An 18,676-nucleotide genomic window follows, 5' to 3' on the forward strand; every position below is an offset into this window, starting at 1 on the left:
CTGCTCCTCCTTTGTGACGGTGCTTATCGTTATAAAGCATTATCTCTCGTGGTTTGTCATGGCTTTGCTGTTCTGAAAAGTCTCCATGCGTGTATGTAGTTTACAATTGGGATACAGGTGCCTTAAAAGCTCTCAGATCAGATTACAAGGTTATAATTTAGCACTTTTTTGTTGATGATAATGGGATATTTGTGAAAAAAAAAAACTATCAAACTGTGCTGAGTGGTGTACTTTGCGTCTCTCCATTCCTCCAACATGCAGATTTTTTAATGAGAAACCATAGACAGGTTCTTCAGTTCAGTTACTCCCATTGAAGACTGGTCCTTCCACTATCTTTTGTCATTCAGCTGCCTGTAATGGCCAAATGAGGGAAATTTCCAGGAAATGTTGCCTTCATTAAAAAAACAAACAAAAAGCTTAAGGTTGGCTGCAGTGTCACAAATAACAGACATCAAGGAATGGAATGCATCCCTGCTCCTTTTTGGTCACTTTAATCAAATTCCAGTCCGTTTGTCTAGAACAGTGGTGTCAAACTCATTTTTATTTTGGGCCGAATCAAAAATCTGAATGTTCTTAAAGGGCCGGTTGCACCAGAATCTATTGATAAAACCAATAAAACTGTTAAAATATCAATAAATAGCTGTTCCTCCAGGATTTGTGATTACTTTAGTGTTTATTTTTGCAATCAAATGACAGATTTTGTGGTGAATATTAAGAAATATTTGTAATTGTTATTTTACAGTATTTACGTTAATATAATGTTAAATGTGACTCTTTATCACTCGCTGTATCAGTTACGGATTTAATGTTTTTGACCAATTTTGAGAAAATTTGCAGTAAAATCAGGGAAAAAAATGTGGAAATTTGTTGATTTTGTGTGATTTTTGCAGATTTGTGAAAAACTGGAAGGACTTATTGATGTAATTTGGAGTCCAGAGGGCCACATAAAAAGCTACGGCGGGCCAGATTTGGCCCCGGGGCCTTGAGTTTGACACCTGTGGTCTAGAAAGTCCGGTTCAGTTGGAGAGGTGTGAATATGTAATCAAAGTCTGATCTACCTAAAAACTTTAGCCTTGGCCCGGTTAAAGTAAACTCTGGTGTGGTTCAAATGCATATGTGAACAGCAAGCAGATCAGAGACAGATCCAAAAGCGGGAAGTACAGTGAATTCTGGGTAAATGCAACCAAAACAATTGTGCATGCTAGCACTAGCAGGAGGAATGACTGCTGGCGTTTTACCAAAGACAAAATAGAAATCCTACAACTGCAAAAATCTGACGCCACTCCATTTTTGTTTACATTTCATGAAGAAGGAAGTTGCAGTCAGTGTCTTCTTCAGAGGTTTTGTGGTGTTTCCTTCAGTGGTTCTTGTTGCACTGCCCCCACAGTCGAGGAAAGAAATAGGTTTTCAACTGCATTGGTTTGACGCAGTGCAGTGTGAAAGTGAAACAGAGCATCTAAAAATGTTGCAAACATTGAAATTTTGGTCCCCAATTGAACCGGGATCTAAAGCTGTGAAAACTCTTAGATCTCATCACACCAGTTCAAGACTAATACTGATCTTAAATTTCATACATCTGGGCTCTGATTACTAACTTCTGAAGGCAACTGTTTTTATTTAGGGGTTGCAGAGGAAAAGTTCTGAAGACTACATCTTCCTGATTTGCATAAATAAAATAGTGTGTCATGACCAATGCATCAAGTTCCCTCCACTTTACGATGATTCTCTCTGTTCCTTTGGTCTTCTGCATAAGATACAAACCACAAAAGTTTAAGGAATGTGCATACTTTTGCAAGGCATACAGTGCCTTGTACATGTTCAGGAGGCTCCAGATGAACATGTGCTCATATTCTGTTGGAAAATTTTAATTAATACAGTGCAATTTTTAGATTTATAGGTCTAAATGGAAAAAAACATATCAGTGGTTCAAATCCCAGTATGTTTGATCTCATATTGAAGTCATTAAATGAAAACATATTTTCATTCCAAATAGTCTACATTAATGCGGTCTTTGAAAATGATCCGTACCTTCACAAGTCTGAAGGTACTGAGGGATTCATAAGTAGAATTGGTTTCATTTTCCTTTTCTTTCTGTGAAGTTAATTATAACACATTTTCAAGCCAAATAATTTTTAATTGCTGTTTAATATTTGCTTTTAACAATCTTCAATAATAGCTAGGGAGAAAGATGATAAAATAGACTAATATGGTGAATTAAAAGTATCACATAAGTACAAACTAACAATGAGACAAATAACTCAATTTTAACTTCATGTAGCCATTATATATATTCATATAATCTCTGTTATCTCTGCCTTGCTTTTGAATAATTTTTTATGAATAAATTTGTACTTGTAAAAAATATTCACCCTCTTAGATGTTTTACCCTTTTTGTTGTATTTTTGTTGAATCATAATCAACAAAATTTTGCTTTGATAACTTTTTTTGACAAAAATAATGTCAATGTGAAAACTGATTCATGAGCCAAGAAGCAAATTTATTTTCAGTTAGTTTCACATGTGACTAACTAGAAGTGGATTACTATGTCAAACTCTTTGAAAAACTGTTCCCCTCCTCACCTGTGGTGGCGCTGCACCAAAAACCACTTGCCTCTCCAAACAAACTGAAATTTCTAGGCAAACATACTGGAGTTGGATTAAAGTGGGCTAAGCAGGGCTGTATAAATGCACTCTTCGAATCTAAAGCGAGAAAGGGTGAGAGCTTGAGCAGCACATTCATAGTTGTGATTTACAGCGCTCTTCCTGGTTCTGATTGGTTGTTTCTAGTTTGCACTGGGAGAAGGCAGAGGAGCTCCATTTTTTTCATACATTCTCTGCCTTGTTCCATACTGTAGCTACTTTTCAAGAAATATGGAAAAAATATATGTGTATATAATTTATCATAAAAATTACATACTGCAGATTTAAAGAAGCTTTAAAACACATTGTGGTAAAAAATTTTTTTTTTAAATCTTAAAGTACAGCAGAAAAAATAAGACCGTGGGATAATGATGGTTCTCAGGAGCTGCCCTTCCTCGTTGACTCCCTGTGCTGACCACTGCAGAATGACTGTGATCTGTAATCGGGATTCTTGGCCTGAAACTGGGATTGGATGGATTTGAAGAACCATTACACGTTTGGGAGAACGAATGAAGATTCTTTTAGCAATAAAAGACGGGCTCTGTTTTCTGTCTTTGAAGGTTTCATTGGAAACATTTTCTTTAAAGAATGTTATTTGAATACAAAGTAAGTTAAAATAGCCCAGACATAGCAGGTTGTATCATTTTTACCACCGTTGTATCATTTTTACCACCATGCCTCCAGCTTATTCCTTCAGCCTCAGACTCTCTGCTCTCCCCTGAGCCTCCTCTGCCGCTCAGTCTGCCTCTCTCTCTCAGTTTGTGAGTGTGTTTGTGTGTTGTGGGTGTGGCACATCTTTCACTCTCCTCGCTCTCTGGCTGCTCATCAGCCTGCACACCAGCAATCCGTCTCCCTCTCAACCCTGCAGTATATCAAACCCGGTTCTTCAACCTTTCATCGCCAGCTCATTCTTCCAGCCAGTGCGGATCATTGCTCGCCACCCGCTCTCACGCTCATCTCCACACCTGCCAGTCAGTCATCCAGCCGCGCGCATATCCCGCTCTGCTCTGTTTCACCAGCCCAGCACACTCCTCCAATCCCTGATGAAAAAATAAAACACAATAACATCTCTTGTACTCTCCAGCCATCTGCGTTCAGTATTTTGCTGTTGTTTGTGTCACAATCCGATGAACTTTAATGTTCACCATTGATGAGACTGCTTCTCTCAATAGAGTGAGGTTATGAATCACTTAACACTAGTGGCAGAGTTTCAGAGCACAAAACACAAACTAACCTGACATTTTTTTTATTTTTCCACATGGACTTTTCTGTGTTTCTGATCGTTGCAGGACCTCCTGGTGCCCCACAGGGTCTGCTAGTGACCACCATTACTGACACGACAGTGCAGCTATCCTGGAGCTCTGGACCAGACAACCACAGTCCCATCACCATGTACGTGGTTCAAGCTCGGACCCCTTTCTCTATTGGCTGGCAGACGGTGAAGACAGGTAAATTACTCTGTATTAAAAACATTAATATTAGTGGTGGGGCTCAATTAATTGAATAAATTGCACCAGCTATAATTTATTAATTGCATTTTAATTGAAAACCATATGTCAACAAAAGTAACGTTAATTCAAAATATATTTTGCTTCTGAACTTTTGAATAAATAGACAAAAAATCTCAAGAAAAAAGATATTTGTTTTTAACCTGTTATTTAGGTTATTCAACCATCAAATTGGTGCAACATGATATTATACACATTAATTGCTTCAGGAACTCGTTGATGCATAAATAAATGCATAAGTAGCATTGAGATGGATGCTATTTTAAGCTTGAATAGCTTCACTGGTGCGCTAACTTAGTTTAGCACAAATTGAACACAACAATATCCCAGTAATTCTTTGAGCAAAATGAACCCTCAACGGGCCCAGAACATTGGTTTGGTCATCCATTGCTGTTGTTTGCAGATGTTGCTTGTACAAAAAAAGAAAAAAAAAAGAGTATTTGTGTTAACCTCTTTAACACATTAAAATGTAAATAATCAAAATTACTGTGTTAAAGACACACTCAGCCCTACTTAAAATAGGTTTTAAACATAGAATTGTAGCTGGCGTGCAGGCTACCTAGCTGGCCAACCACAGTCCTGATTCAAACATTGGCTTGAATCAGGAATAGGTTTTAGGTGGATTTGCTGGTTGTGTATTTATGGTGAGTCTTGCAACCAGGAGATGTTTTTCCATTAATAAAACATTAATAAAAACTTGCTGTATCTTGACACATTAATGTAGCCAAGCTAGTTCCATGAGAGCAACATCAAACGATGTGTTTACATTTCAGAATGTGGTTGAATGTAAGAGTACCGTATTTTCCACAAGGCGCATCTAAAAACCTTCAATTTCCTCAAAAGCCGACGGTGCACCTTATATGTGGACCAATATTGAGCCACAACATGTCTAGCAACTACGGTAAGCAGCCGCCGACTTCATTTTCCCCGTAGAAGAAGTGCGCGGTGCATGCTGGGATAGTTGTCAGAACGCTGCTTTGTTAATAAAGTTTGATAATACATTTAAAGCCAGGAGGGCGTAGGGGCGGGGCAAGAGAGACGGAGACTGCGGCAGCAGCGTGTCGGTTGGTCTGTGTTACCCAGAAAGCAGTTGGGCACAATATCCAACACCGTTAGTGAAACAATGACTGGGGCAGACCACTATATAAAGTACTCGGGAACCACTTCTTTACGAATGTGGATGTGCAATAATAGAGTACGGGACAAATTGGCAACCCAAACGTCTGTTCTATGCGGTGCGCCTTATATGTGAAAAAAGTTTTAAAATAGACCATTCACCTTATAGTGCGGAAAATACGGTAGTCTTTAGATTATGGCAAAATGTTAGTTTAACGTCAGGATGTGTGTCTTTAAGGCTTATAGACTAGGAGTCCAGAAGACTGTAATGTGCGTCATATCATATCATTAGGAGTCCAGAAGACTGTAATGTGCGTCATATCATATAATAGGAGCAAAACAAAAAAACAACAAAAACTCCCAACTTCCCTAAGTGTGTTAAACTGTCATCATTGCCACCATCTTTGCATAGCTTTGGGGTGGAGTGCTTGGGACAGTTTCTTCATCAACTCATTTTATGTTGAGTCACGTAAAAAAAATTATGTCTTCATCTAAATGACATTTCTAATTGCCTGTTTGAATTGGTCTAGATGGCCTAAACACTGCACCACAGATTGGAAAATTAAAATAATATTTTGGAGTTCTTGAGATGACGGTTACATCCATTGATGACAGAAAAAACAACTCAAAGTGTTGGAAGATGTTTAGCTCCATCCTGTCAGTCATTAATTAAATTGACCACAACAGGCTTTTGACTCTGCTTAGTTAAATGCAGTGACACTCTGTAAATGGAAAATTTTTAAATTATAAACAACTGTCAGCTTTTCAGACTGGCGTCTCTATTCTTTTTTTATTATTTTAATGTACAGGTCATTCTCAAATAATTAGCATATTGTGATGAAGTTAATTATTTTCCATAATGTAATGATAAAAATGTAACTGTCACATATTTTAGATTCATTGCACACCAACTGAAATATTTAAGGTCTTTTACTGTTTTAATACTGATGATTTTGGCATACAGCTCATGAAAACCCAAAATTCCTGTCTCAAAAAATTTGCATATCATGAAAAGGTTCAAGCAAGAGGGTAAGACACAGAAAGACATTTCTGAATGAATAGGCTGTTCCCAGAGTGTTGTATCAAGGCACCTCAGTGGGAAGGAAAAAGTTTGGCAGAAAACGCTGCACAACTAGAAGAGGTGACTGGACCCTGAGGAAGATGGTGGAGAAGGACCGATTCCAGACCTTGGAGGACCTGCGGAAGCAGTGGACTGAGTCTGGAGTAGAAACATCCAGACACCGTGCACAGGCGTGTGCAGGAAATGGGCTACAGCTGCCGCATTCCCCAGGTCAAAGGTCAAGCCACTTTTGAACCAGAAACGGCGGCAGAAGTGCCTGACCGGCTACAGAGAAGCAGCACTGGACTGTTGCTCAGTAGTCCAAAGTACTTTTTTCGGATGACAGCAAATTTTGCATGTCATTCGGAAATCAACGTGCCAGAGTCTGGAGGAAGACTGGGGAGAAGGAAATGCCAAAATGCCAGAAGTCCAGTGTCAAGTAGCCACAGTCAGTGATGGTCTGGGGAGCCATGTCAGCTGCTGGTGTTGGTCCACTGTGTTTTATCAAGGGCAGGTCAATGCAGCAGCTATCAGGAGATTTTAGAGCACTTCATGCTTCCATCTGCTGGAAAGCTTTATGGAGATGAAGATTTAATTTTTCAACACAACCTGGCACCTGCGCACAGTGCCAAAACCACTGGTATTACTGACCATGGTATTACTGTGCTCAGTTAGCCTGCCAACTCTCCTGACCTGAACCCCATATAGAATCTGTAGGATATTATGAAGAGAAAGTTGAGAGACCCAAGACCCAACACTCTGGATGAGCTTAAGGCTATCGAAGCATCCTGGGCTCCATACCACCTCAGCAGAGCCACAGGCTGATGGCCTCCATGCCGTATTGAAGGCTGCAAAAGGATTCCTGACCAAGTATTGAGTGCATAACTGAATATAATTATTTGAAGGTTGACATTTTTGGTATTAAAGCACTTTTCTTTTATTGGTCGGATAAAATATGCAAATTTTTTCAGACAGGGATTTTGGGTTTTCATGAGCTGTATGCCAAAATCATCAGTATTAAAACAATAAAAGACCTGAAATATTTCAGTTGGTGTGCAATGAATCTAAAATATATGACAGTTTAATTTTTATCATTACATTATGGAAAATAATGAACTTTATCACAATATGTTAATTTTTTGAGAAGGACCTGTAGTTGTTTCAAATATTTCTTAAAAAATTAATAACGCCTATGAATTCTTAATTCTTTGATTCTAGTTCCTGATTCTGTGCCTGGACAGATGATGCACACAACTGTGAAAGATTTGAGCCCCTGGGTGGAATATGAGTTCAGGGTGGTGGCAATCAACAGTGTTGGTGTTGGAGAACCCAGCATGCCATCAAAACAGATCCGAACCAAAGCAGCAGGTACTCTGTCGGCTTGTTATGTCTCTTCATAGAAAATTAAGCAGCCCCCATGTGGAAAATTACCTGTTTGATTTAGCTTTGCATCTCATTGCGTTCTTTGCGCAAATCTATTGTTCATGTTATTGTTCATGCCAGCTCTTTGTTTCACAAAGAAAATGAACATGAGGCGACATAAAATTCCACTTAATTACCGTAAGCAGCCCAGACGAATGTAGAAACAAGCATTCTGGAACGTGTAGTGTTAATTATTTTAGTGGCAGACAGAAGTGTGACATCCACCATAAAGAAGCAACACAAAGAACTGCTATTTCATGTAAAGAATTTTATCCACCTGGTTGGATCACAGAGGAACAAGTTTCCTGCTGGAAGCTGCATATTCACCACCCAACTAAATCTAGACTTTTCAACTCACTATTTTTACAGTTTGGGTTACATGAATGTTTCAGATCATCAAACAAATGTTACATCAGACAAAGAAATGTGTGTAAATATTAAAAACAGTGTTAAAATTATGGTTTTATTTGCTATGGGGAAAAGTTATTTTATTGTTGAATTTCTTTTGATTGTCTAGCATAATGTGTTGCTTTTTTAGGTTACTTTCACACAAGTCATTTGATGCTCTTGTTTGGTTCAGACCAAAAGCGGTCTTTATGTTTTTTGTTTTGCGTGGTGTGCCTTCACATTGTGCTTTTTTTGCAAGCCCAAACAGCACAATGTGTAAGTAAGCTGTAAGCAGACAGTACAATATACTGAAATTGTACCTGATTTGAGCACAGCGTTGGCATCTTACATGCTACTTTGAAATAAACTGGTTAAAACAAGTTCATTCATGATTTAATAAGATGGGCATTTGCAGTTTCAAAAGGACCAGGTTGGTTCAGGAAGCTGTTTTATTGTAATAAACAAAATTATCATCTGAAGCCTGCATTCTGTATTTACTCATATTATCTTTGTCTAATATTAAAATTGGTTTCCATTATAATCATGCGCAAAACTGTTCTATCCTGCTAATGTAGAAAAACACAATTTTGAAATTGCGGTGTTACCATTAAATAAGAGAGTTAAATTCACATGTGAATAAGTTAGTCAATAAAAGCATGAAACACCACCACTTCCTGTTATCTCATCTTCTTTGTGGTTTCTGCCAGTAGCATCCAGTTGCTGATCATGTGACTCGTGTGATGCAAAAAAAAAAGTTCCCATTGGAGTTTTGTGAAAAACGCAACAATACAACCAAAAAACTCTCATTTTAGAGCAAAAACTTTTTTATCAAAAAACTTATTTTTTCAAAAATAGCTGTTTTTCCATTAAGTGAATTTATTCTTGTAATTCCAATTTGCACATTTATATGGTTGATGGAAATGCAGTTAACAACAGCAAACCACTTTTTTCCCAGCTCTGTAGCTAAACTGTCTGTTCTAACAGAAAATGCAGCACCTGCCCCTGTTGATGAGTGTTTCCTTTTTTTCCTGTTCAGCTCCCAAGGTTGCACCGGTTAATGTGAGCGGTGGTGGGGGAGCTCGAGGAGAGCTTGTCATTACGTGGGAGGTGAGTGGATGATTTTTGACCGAGCGTTTGCTGTGGCAGAGTGTCCTCCCTTTGATGGGAGATGAACTCTGGCAGAGTTACTGTTCCTGCAGAGGACCAGCTTTGGGTGCGACTGCTTTTTAATTAAAAGTGGAGCCTTTTCTGATTTGCTACCTGCTGACTCCATATGTCGCGTAAATCTAAATGAGGATGCCGAGCCTGAGCCAGTTACAGCGTGTAAATCTGAACTTTGGTGACGACTTTACGTTTTGTGGATCATTCAGTTCCTTGGAAAAGTATTTATACCCCTTAAAGGTTGCAGCAGTTTATATAAAGACAAGAGAACAACATGTGTGGGTAACGCTAGAGTATTCACAGGATGGAACTTTTTCCTCATTTTCTCACAATACAGCCACAGCTGATATTCTGCTAATGTGCTAAGAGCAGAACTAATTTTTAGCTTAGCACTTTACCGTTTTCGCTAACTATGAAAACGTTTAGTTCACTCAGTTTGCTCTAGATCTTTTTTTCCAAGTAAATTATATTTTACACTTAGCTCCTTTGTTAACTTACAATTGAATGAAGTTCAGCATCTGTCATTCTTCAAGTGATTAGACATTTATATCCATGCTCTTTTTCGAAGTTTGTGAAAACAGTTTATGCAGCATTTCCTTTTCCTCTTCTCATGTTCTCCACCCAAAGTCTGCAACGGAGTTGGTAAAATTCAACAATAGTAAAGCTGAAACTTGTATTTGAATCCAAAGATTCCCTTCCGGTGAACCATGCAGGAAGGTGTGCAATAACAAATCAGACACTGTTGAGGGCGGTATACTGTATTGTAACATCTGTTGTGTCGTTGACATTGATGAGTTCAGCTTTGTGGATACAACTCGTGCTTTGGGTATTCAAGGACCACATATCCCTTCAAAGCATCTCTATGCCGTACTTTATATTAACAAAAATCCAAATGAAAAGTATGAAGTCTTTGTGGTTTTAATTTGGCAAGTTGTTACAAATGTTTGAATGGTTTGGTTGTTTCTCTAAGGTTGTGTTGGCAAAAGTTGGTTTTAGACATTGTGAACGTTGTGGATCAAGCTCTCTTCTTCAGTTTGATCATAGGTGTTTATTTGTTTTCCTCTTCTCTCAGCCGGTTCCAGAGGAACAGCAGAGTGGAGAGGAATTTGGCTATCTCGTGGCTTTCCGGCCGCAAGGCAGCAGCACCTGGATCAAGACGGTGCTGGCTTCGGCCGACGTGTCCAGATACGTGTACAGGAACGACAGCGTTGCGCCACTGTCCCGTTTCGAAGCCACTGTGGGTGTGTACAACAGTGTGGGGGAGGGGCCGTTCAGCCGGATTGTAAAAGTGCTCTCTGCAGAGGAAGGTGAGACGTTCGCTTTGGAAACAGGAAGAATACACAATGAGGACGGAGATTCCAGAAGGGGTGTGGTTGTGCTATTAATCGAGGCAATGTATAATTCATATGTCTGTCCTCCACAGAGCCTTCCGCCGCTCCATCGAGAGTATGGGCTCATTCCATCTCTGCCTCTGAGATTGAGGTGTTCTGGGAACCAGTTCCTCCCAGGTCCAGCACTGAGAACATCATAGGGTACGAGGTATGAAGCAGAACAAGGACTATTCAGAACCAGTGTAAATCCCACAATGGCTCACCATGTAATAAGCTTCCATATTTTGAGCATATCTGTGGAAGTCAGGGGTGTCCAAAGTGCGGCCCCTCAACTGCAGTTCAAGACTGATACAAATTTGGACATATGGTTGATGCAGATGGAGACTTTTTATTTATAATCAAGGTAAATTTTTTGTATATTTTAAATAAACTAAAACACAACAACCAAAAACAATAAATAAAAAGGAAATAAAAACCGCAAACAACTGAAACCATAAATATAATGGATTATGAAGTCGTAAACAAAATTGCCCTTCAAAAAATATTAATCAGAATAGAAATTGAGCTAATTTTAATTTATCATGCAAATATTTTTTTGTGACTATTGCAAAAGATGAAACTTACAAAACAAAACTTTGCTTCATTTTTGTAGACTGGAGGTCTCCAAAAATTGTTAAAAATGAAATAAATAGAGGAAAGTATGAACATCATATATCATTCCCATCAACAACAGCCTCTCTGCTGAGGTGTAGCCGGGGGAAAACTGAGATAAAAATACCGTTTGCTGCTGGAACCCAGATATCTTACTTTTGAGGCTATGCCCAGGTGGCCTGGCCTGTGCAGAGACGCATGGAGCCAACTACATCGTTATCCACATCTACTGTTGTAGGATGAGAGCAGAGCAGGCTTGAAACAGGAATTTCAATCAGTATATTTACTGCAATGACTTTCAATTTTTTTACAAAAATTTTTTTTGTTTATTCATGATTATGCATGATTTTGCAAAAAAATAAAAAATACACCATGTATTTCTATTTTGACGAATTTTCTATGTCCACTAAAACTCTTAACTTTCCTGTATTTAGCTACACCCATCTTTCCTCAAAGATCACCTTCGCTGCCTTTGGTGCCAAAAACAGAACAGGATCTTGTAATTGTGTAAATAGGATGATAATTTGCATCATTACTTTTCTACAAGCAGGAGATTTTATCTGACTTAACTTTAGACAGTGAGAAAAATGTGAATGTGTTTTTTTTAATTTTATTTGGTGTATGTAAACTTCTGGTTTCAACTGTGCATTCTCAATAGAATCCATGACGCTTGTGGCTTTAAAATGACAAAATGTGACAATGTCCAAAGGGTATGAATACTTTTGCAAGGCACTACACTGACTGGGCACCTTTCACAAGACGGCACCTTCCTTCCTGGAGTCCTTGAAATAATTGAAATGGAAACTTTGTAAGCTGAGGAAAGTACAGGAATAACCTCCCTCTGAGGCTCTGGGAGCTGCTCCTGAATCTCCCTGAAGAGGCTGAACAAGGAGAGTGAGACCTGAGTGCTTCACCCATTCATTATGTCCTGTCCAAACACTTTACCAGAACTCACAGCCTGACGAACCTATTGTGTATCAGAGGCTTGTAGCAAAGAGGAACAGAAAAATGGATGCCTGGTTTGATTGTTTTTCAGAGTCATTGTTTTCGTTTTAAATCTTAACTCGTTCACCTCTTTACAAAATACATTTATGTGAAACCGGGAAGAAATACAACAGTAGATGCTACATGGATCAGAACTGTAACAATTGGAGTACCGTAGGTTAGGGGTCCCAGCCCATTCAACACCTGTGGGACCAGCGTCAGTGAGCTGTTGGTACCAGAATGACCAATGCAACCACACTGGCTGATCTGGAATAGTTGAAGAATGGTTTGGCATAATGCAGGAGTGAGTGAACAGAATTATAAGCCAGATTGATGTGGCTGAGTTACAGTTCTTTGCTACTGTCCACCCAATAATTGTTGGGGGTTACATTACATGAGCCACCACAATCAGACTGAAGTGACACAGAACTGGATATGGGCTATAACTGTCATGCTCCTGAACCAGACCATGTTAGAAGTGACTTAAAGGAGAAAAGTACTGGGCTGTTGCTTGGTGTCCAATTTTTCTCTTTAGTTAAGTTATTTTTGAGTTTTATTTAGAAATTAAGGCCCCAGAGTGCAGACACACAAAAAACTAGCCTGGCTGTCACCTTCCTATGCAAATCCACTTGATTCTCATCTCTCTTCAGAGTTTTGTCTAAAATTTCTCCCACTGAGCTCAATTTCTCCGGTTGAATTTCATCCAGGCCAATCAAAAAACAGGAGGAGGAGTTATGAATGATGAAGTTGAGTTTCTGCGCTTTTAGAGTTGTAGTCTTCCTGTAGTTTGTAGTTGTAATTTGGCAATGGCAGCGGAGTAATTGAACGAAGCCATTCAGTGCGTGTTGGCAAGACTTCCAAATATTGAGCAATTACAGTCAGAGCAAGAGGAATGTTTAAGACATTTTAACTGCAGTAAAGATTTCATGGCCCTTATGCCCTCTGGGTAGTTTACAGCACTTGCAATTTCTGGAAAGCTTTGTACAATAGCTCCTTTCATGTTTGGCCAAACGTTAGTGGTTGGGTAAAATCAGATCCAATCGTTTCAAACTTAAGCAAGGCCACGCCTCCAGGCAGCAATAGTGACTCTGTATGAAGCAAAGTGTAGACCAAGGAGCTGTTTTTTATTAGGCTAACAAAATGCAGGTTTGAAGGTGAAGTTTCTGGAGTTTGTCATTACTGGGAGAGCCATGGGTGTTGTCTAAAATCAGCTTCGTCAAGAGGGAGATTTAATTTTCCAGAAGGACTAGGCATCGGTCCACACTGCCGAACATACCTATAATAAGCCCTGTAGAGAATCCATGGGGTATTGTCGAAAGAAAGATCAGAGAAACCAGAACAGAAAACGCAGAAAAACCGCAGACTTAATGCAGTACTGCATTGGTGCAGTAATTAATGCCAAAGAAACCCCAACGGTTAATCTAAAGTAAATGGACATACTCTCGTTAGACCCGCATTTCTGTATAAAAACATCTTTAGTATTATTTGCCTTTATCAGTCTTACAAAACATTGTGAATTTCTGGGAAACAGAATCTTAGGCTTTCATTAACTGTTAGCTCTAACCACAAAAAGCAGTTATATTTATTAGCCTTATATGTTTAAGGTCCACCTGTAGGTTTGCTATTAACTGAACTTCTTAATCACAGGCAGACATCTATAGGTTTAATTACAGCAGCCATAAAATGATGTGGTCCATTTACAAAGGACGATATCTATCAGATCCAAATAAAGAAATGTTGATGAAAAGAAAACTCCAGAATAATTTGTTAGTCAAATGTGATAGTTCAGTTGTATGGTGCCATAATATAATACATATTCCCTGTAAAGTTTTCTTCAGAGTCCCTCATGTGTTTGAGTAATAAATGTTCTCATAAGGAGAAAAGTAAGAAGAGTGCTCACTGGTTTGTCTGTGTTACCAATAAGGAACCATAAAGCCATTTAACATTCCTGTTTTTTGTCCAGACAGTGTGGTTACATAATGTTACAATCATTATTACTATGTGGAAGTGCATTTCTGCTTTCCAGGATGTGGCCCCATAAGCTGTTTATGTTACAAAAAATTGTTTTAACTGACTTTTCTCCTTTCAAAAATAAAGAAAAAGCTATTTGTGGTTTACTTGGTTTAATATTTCAAAGATATGTATGGTTTATGTCTTAATGTTCAGTATTTGACCTTTAGACATAGTATAACACAGAACATACCTTGCTGAGCACATCAAAATAAAGTAAGGCTGCTTTGGACTTTATTCAGTATGTAAAGAACTCCGAACTACACACTCAAATATTGAGCCTAAATCACAAAAAAAGAAAAACCTCTGCTGTACTGTTCCTCTAATATCTCACAATGACATTTAAGTATGCAGCAAAAAAGTAAAATCTTGTAAAGAACTAATTCTTCCATGTGGACGTTTAAAATCTTAGCAGAGGAGCAAAAACTGACCCGCTCTCTTCAACCGTTTCAGTTATTTTCCAAAGAGAGTCTGGAAAAGCAGCTATAATTGAAGTGCAGTGGGGAAAGAAACACTCTAGATGAATGTGTGTGTTATCAGCAACTCCAGCCCTGCTGCTAATCTGCCTTTCCTGAGCAAGATGCCTGAGAACCTCCGTGCCTCCAGCTGAATAAGTACCTGCTCTCATGCCGTCTGTTTGACATTTCCTGTCTGCTTCCCCTATCTGGTGTTGAGGTCATAAATGATCTCCCTATAGATACCGATTCTGACATACTCCTAATCCTCATACTCATGTCGTTCGCCTTATTACTGATTGCTTTAAGATTAAATATAATTTAGAAATTTGAAAATGTGACTTGGACTGCTTGAGGATTTGTGCTGCTACCATCCAGTGCTGATGTTTTTCTTATTTTTAGAATCTGATACTGCTTAGCAATAAGAATGATGGTTTATGCATCTGATCTTAGAGGCAAAACATATTTTTACATTGTTCCCATAATAGTTTTTTACTATAGTTGGCCTTTTATTCAATAAAACATAAAAAATAAGATTTAGGAGGTGTATAAGGATGTGTAGTAACTGTGATTACTTTGATTCAGGTTCTCTTTTGGGAGGGAAGCTCTGAGCAGCGTGAAGCAGACAGGGTGAGGGTTACCGACAGCACGGCGCTGCTCTCCGGTTTAAAGAGCAGTACGGTCTACCTGATCTCAGTGAGAGCCCAGAACAGTGCCGGACTTGGACCCTCTAGCCCCTCCATCAGCGTCGCCACCAAGAAACCACGTGGGTGCACACCAAACACCAGACAGGAATCCATCATCTTCTCTTATTTGCTTGCAACATCGTTTTCTGCTCTTTACTTTTTCCTTTATGACCAAACAGTTAAAATCCCATCTGTCTGTAGAATTAACACGTTACTGCAGGCTTCACAGCAGGTAGCTAATGTGATGGTCAACTAGCTAACTACTTGTCAGACTTCCAGTGGTATTTTTAAAAGTACTTGTATTCAGTACACAAGGTATGTTTATTTTAGAACTATATAATCTTTTTAAGGAAAAAACAGTAAGCTTTTTCAAATACTAAAAACATTTAAAAGGGCAGTAAAGTTCAGGCTGACTTATGCATGTGGTTCATAGCTGCGATCCATTTTTCTTTTATCATTTTTTTATCCCAGCTGAAATTTCAGAAAAAGGTCATATTTGTCCATGATATGCGGAAATGAAATGGCTTCTTTGCCAAGAGATTTTCTGCTGCTCATGCTAACCTGTGCCCAAGGCTGAAGTCACTTCCACCTGGTATCTGAGAATCAGAAGTGGAGCACATAGGAGAGGAACAAGCTGCTGGGGCTCATGTGAAAGTTGCAGAGTCAGATAGCATCACTTTGTGAAACAAGGGAACAGGTCCTGTGATGTTCAGTTTTAGATTTTAGACATTATTCTCCCTGGAAACGGTTGGTCCCCTCATTCAGACATTACATTATCATGCAAAATATCCAGCGCTACTGATCAGGTAGATCCGTTTACATTTACAGTAGGATTATCCCCTCTGTATGGCTAAAATCGTTTTAATAAAACTGGTGGTTTGACTCAATTAAAATATTTTATGGCGTTAATCACATTTTAATCGCAAACGATATATCAACAAAATAAGCAACAATCTCAATTGAAAAACTGTTTTTGCTGCTAAATTATTGAATAAGTAGATGTATGAGTTCCACGACAGAAATGTATTGTTTTTATTCAGTTATTTAGATTAGTCAGTCATCAGATTGGTGCCAAGTGTTATTATAATCATTCAGCTTTGAACTGTTTCAGGAAGAATTGATCATTCATGGAACATTTTTGAAAAAGTCCTTCCTAAATAATGCTGACTGTGGATGCTGACGTTAGCATGAGAGGCTATATTAGGCTTCAATAGCTTCATTGATAGGTTAACTCCAGCAATTTGCACACAATAGTCTTTTCCAGCATCCAATCAGATCATTAAGCAAAAGTGGTCTAAGTGAAGCGACTTTGTCCTATTGCTGTTGTTTGCAGCTGTCGCTTGTGTGTCAGGTACACCAGCGTTCCAGAAACACATGAATACAAAGGTTTCACTCAGAAATATTCTGTTAAAAAAAAATAAATAAAAAGTGACCAATTTTTAACACTTTACAATCCATATTAATAAATCAGACCAGAATGTGACTTCAGTATAAAATGTTTTCTGAGACATCTGAAAACAGGTTTGATGTGCAGAATCAACATCTTTCTATGTGCAGTCTGCTGCCTCACTTACAGGAAGTTTCAAGGGTCTGCATACATATTAGAGCAGACGCCAGAAAAGACCTTCAGAACTTTAGTGCAGTTTTTCGAATATCTTTAAAAACCAGGAAACCTATCAGATGTATCCTGATGGGTGAGGCGTTAATTATGGTTCATCAAAAGTGAGGGCTTCTGTAGTGAAAACTATTGATTTGATGAATTTACAGCTTTACAAAAACAACTGCATATGACAAGATGCTCTCAGAACATTGCATTAAATCTTAATATGCATTTTTGCACTCAAGGATGATTGTAAATTTTCTACTAAAGGTATGTTTGGCCGTTTTCTTCAGTGGTTTTCTAAAAGATTACAGGCTGATAAATATGGGAAATGGAAAACCAGTTAATTGAAACAGAGGAAATGTAGATACATATTATGAGTTTTTAGACTATTAGACAATTTTGGCAAAATGCAGGACTTCAATAAAGAAAAATTCCTATAATCAGCGGTGGTCTGACAGCTGTTACTACTTCAGATTTCTTTTCTTTCTACTCTGGAATGTACTTTCATTCCTATTTTCACTTGATTAAAGTTCCTTTATATAATTAGAGCTTTGACTTTCTGTCAGTAAAATGAAATTAAACAAAGATTTCTCTTACGCAGTATTTTAATTATTGACCATGATTGTTTTTCAGTCCTTTATATCTGAATCAATGTTTTGGTAATATTAAAAAAACTCAAGGAGCCAAGGTCTTAATGTTAAAAGGACCAGTGTGGAAGCTTTTGTTTTTCTTTTTTAAGCCATTCTGTTACAGATTTGTTGGCGAGGGATCAGGTGAACTGAACCCATGAAAATATTTCTATCTCTGTTGATAGAAAAGCATAAAGGTCTTCTCGCCTTTCTTTCAAAGCAGACAAAACATGACAGAAGCTGGACCAGAATAAAAAAGGGATGGTTTAATAATTCTATTCTTCTCTTGTCTTTGAAAATAGACATGTTTCAAAATAAAGGAGCGTCTTCTGAATATCTGTGGCATCTGAGGGGAAATGAACAAAATCTGAGGTCAGGTCAAAAGTTTTAATCGTATGAAAAAGATACGTGTTATACACCTTCTTTTTTGCGTGTCTCACTATTTCATATCAAAGACATTTTACTTTGAAAGGTATGCAGAGAATATAAAAACTGTTTTTAAATGATGAATTCATTAAAGGTAAAAGTCAAGCTAATAACTGAACTGAACCTTAACTGCTAAGTATTTTCACTCGCTTGAGGGCGTCCGAAGATGAGTAAAGCTGTAAAGGGAAGATGGAAACACATTTGTCAAATATGTTTTGATGTTCTGAACTTTCCCAGTCATCGGTGGTTCTGTGCCTTACCTGAGAAAAGTCCAAAACTCCAGCATGGAGAGGAGAACTCTCTCCATTTTTTCTGATTGCAGCCTCTCCATCTGGTTTGTGACAGCTATGTGTATCTGATGAAATTATGTTTTGTGTAGCCTGGTTGATTTTGCTCCAAACCAGTAGATGAAAATAGTCCTATTTTGCATTTTTCGTTTTTATGAAACTCTTTTTGGTTCACCTGTCCTTAATGTTTTCACTTTTTCTCAGCAGACAAACACATGACTGATTAGTGCCTGACCTGTAGAAAACTCAAATCGCCATTGGATAGTTCCATGTCCCAAACCAATGCTGAGCAAAAACAGAGCAAAAGTTTATGTCACATCT

The 18,676-nt window shown here is 38.3% G+C and overlaps 1 protein-coding gene across 4 annotated transcripts in view; it reads left to right on the plus strand.

Moving 5' to 3' along the window:
- cntn6 (contactin 6) overlaps positions 1–18,676 on the plus strand; it is a 175,548-nt gene that overhangs the window by 139,051 nt on the left and 17,821 nt on the right. For 3 of the 4 annotated variants that reach the window (XM_081607452.1, XM_017304949.2, XM_008410157.3), the window contains 6 exons: positions 3,929–4,087; positions 7,542–7,691; positions 9,169–9,239; positions 10,366–10,600; positions 10,717–10,832; positions 15,310–15,490. In XM_081607452.1, the coding sequence (XP_081463578.1) occupies positions 3,929–4,087; positions 7,542–7,691; positions 9,169–9,239; positions 10,366–10,600; positions 10,717–10,832; positions 15,310–15,490 (912 nt within the window). The remainder of the gene's footprint in view (positions 1–3,928; positions 4,088–7,541; positions 7,692–9,168; positions 9,240–10,365; positions 10,601–10,716; positions 10,833–15,309; positions 15,491–18,676) is intronic. The other variant, XR_001776630.2, reaches the window with a different exon arrangement.

The sequence above is a fragment of the Poecilia reticulata genome, chromosome 5, assembly GCF_904066995.2.
Source record: "Poecilia reticulata chromosome 5, P_reticulata-male-v2, whole genome shotgun sequence".
NCBI lineage: Eukaryota > Metazoa > Chordata > Actinopteri > Cyprinodontiformes > Poeciliidae > Poecilia > Poecilia reticulata.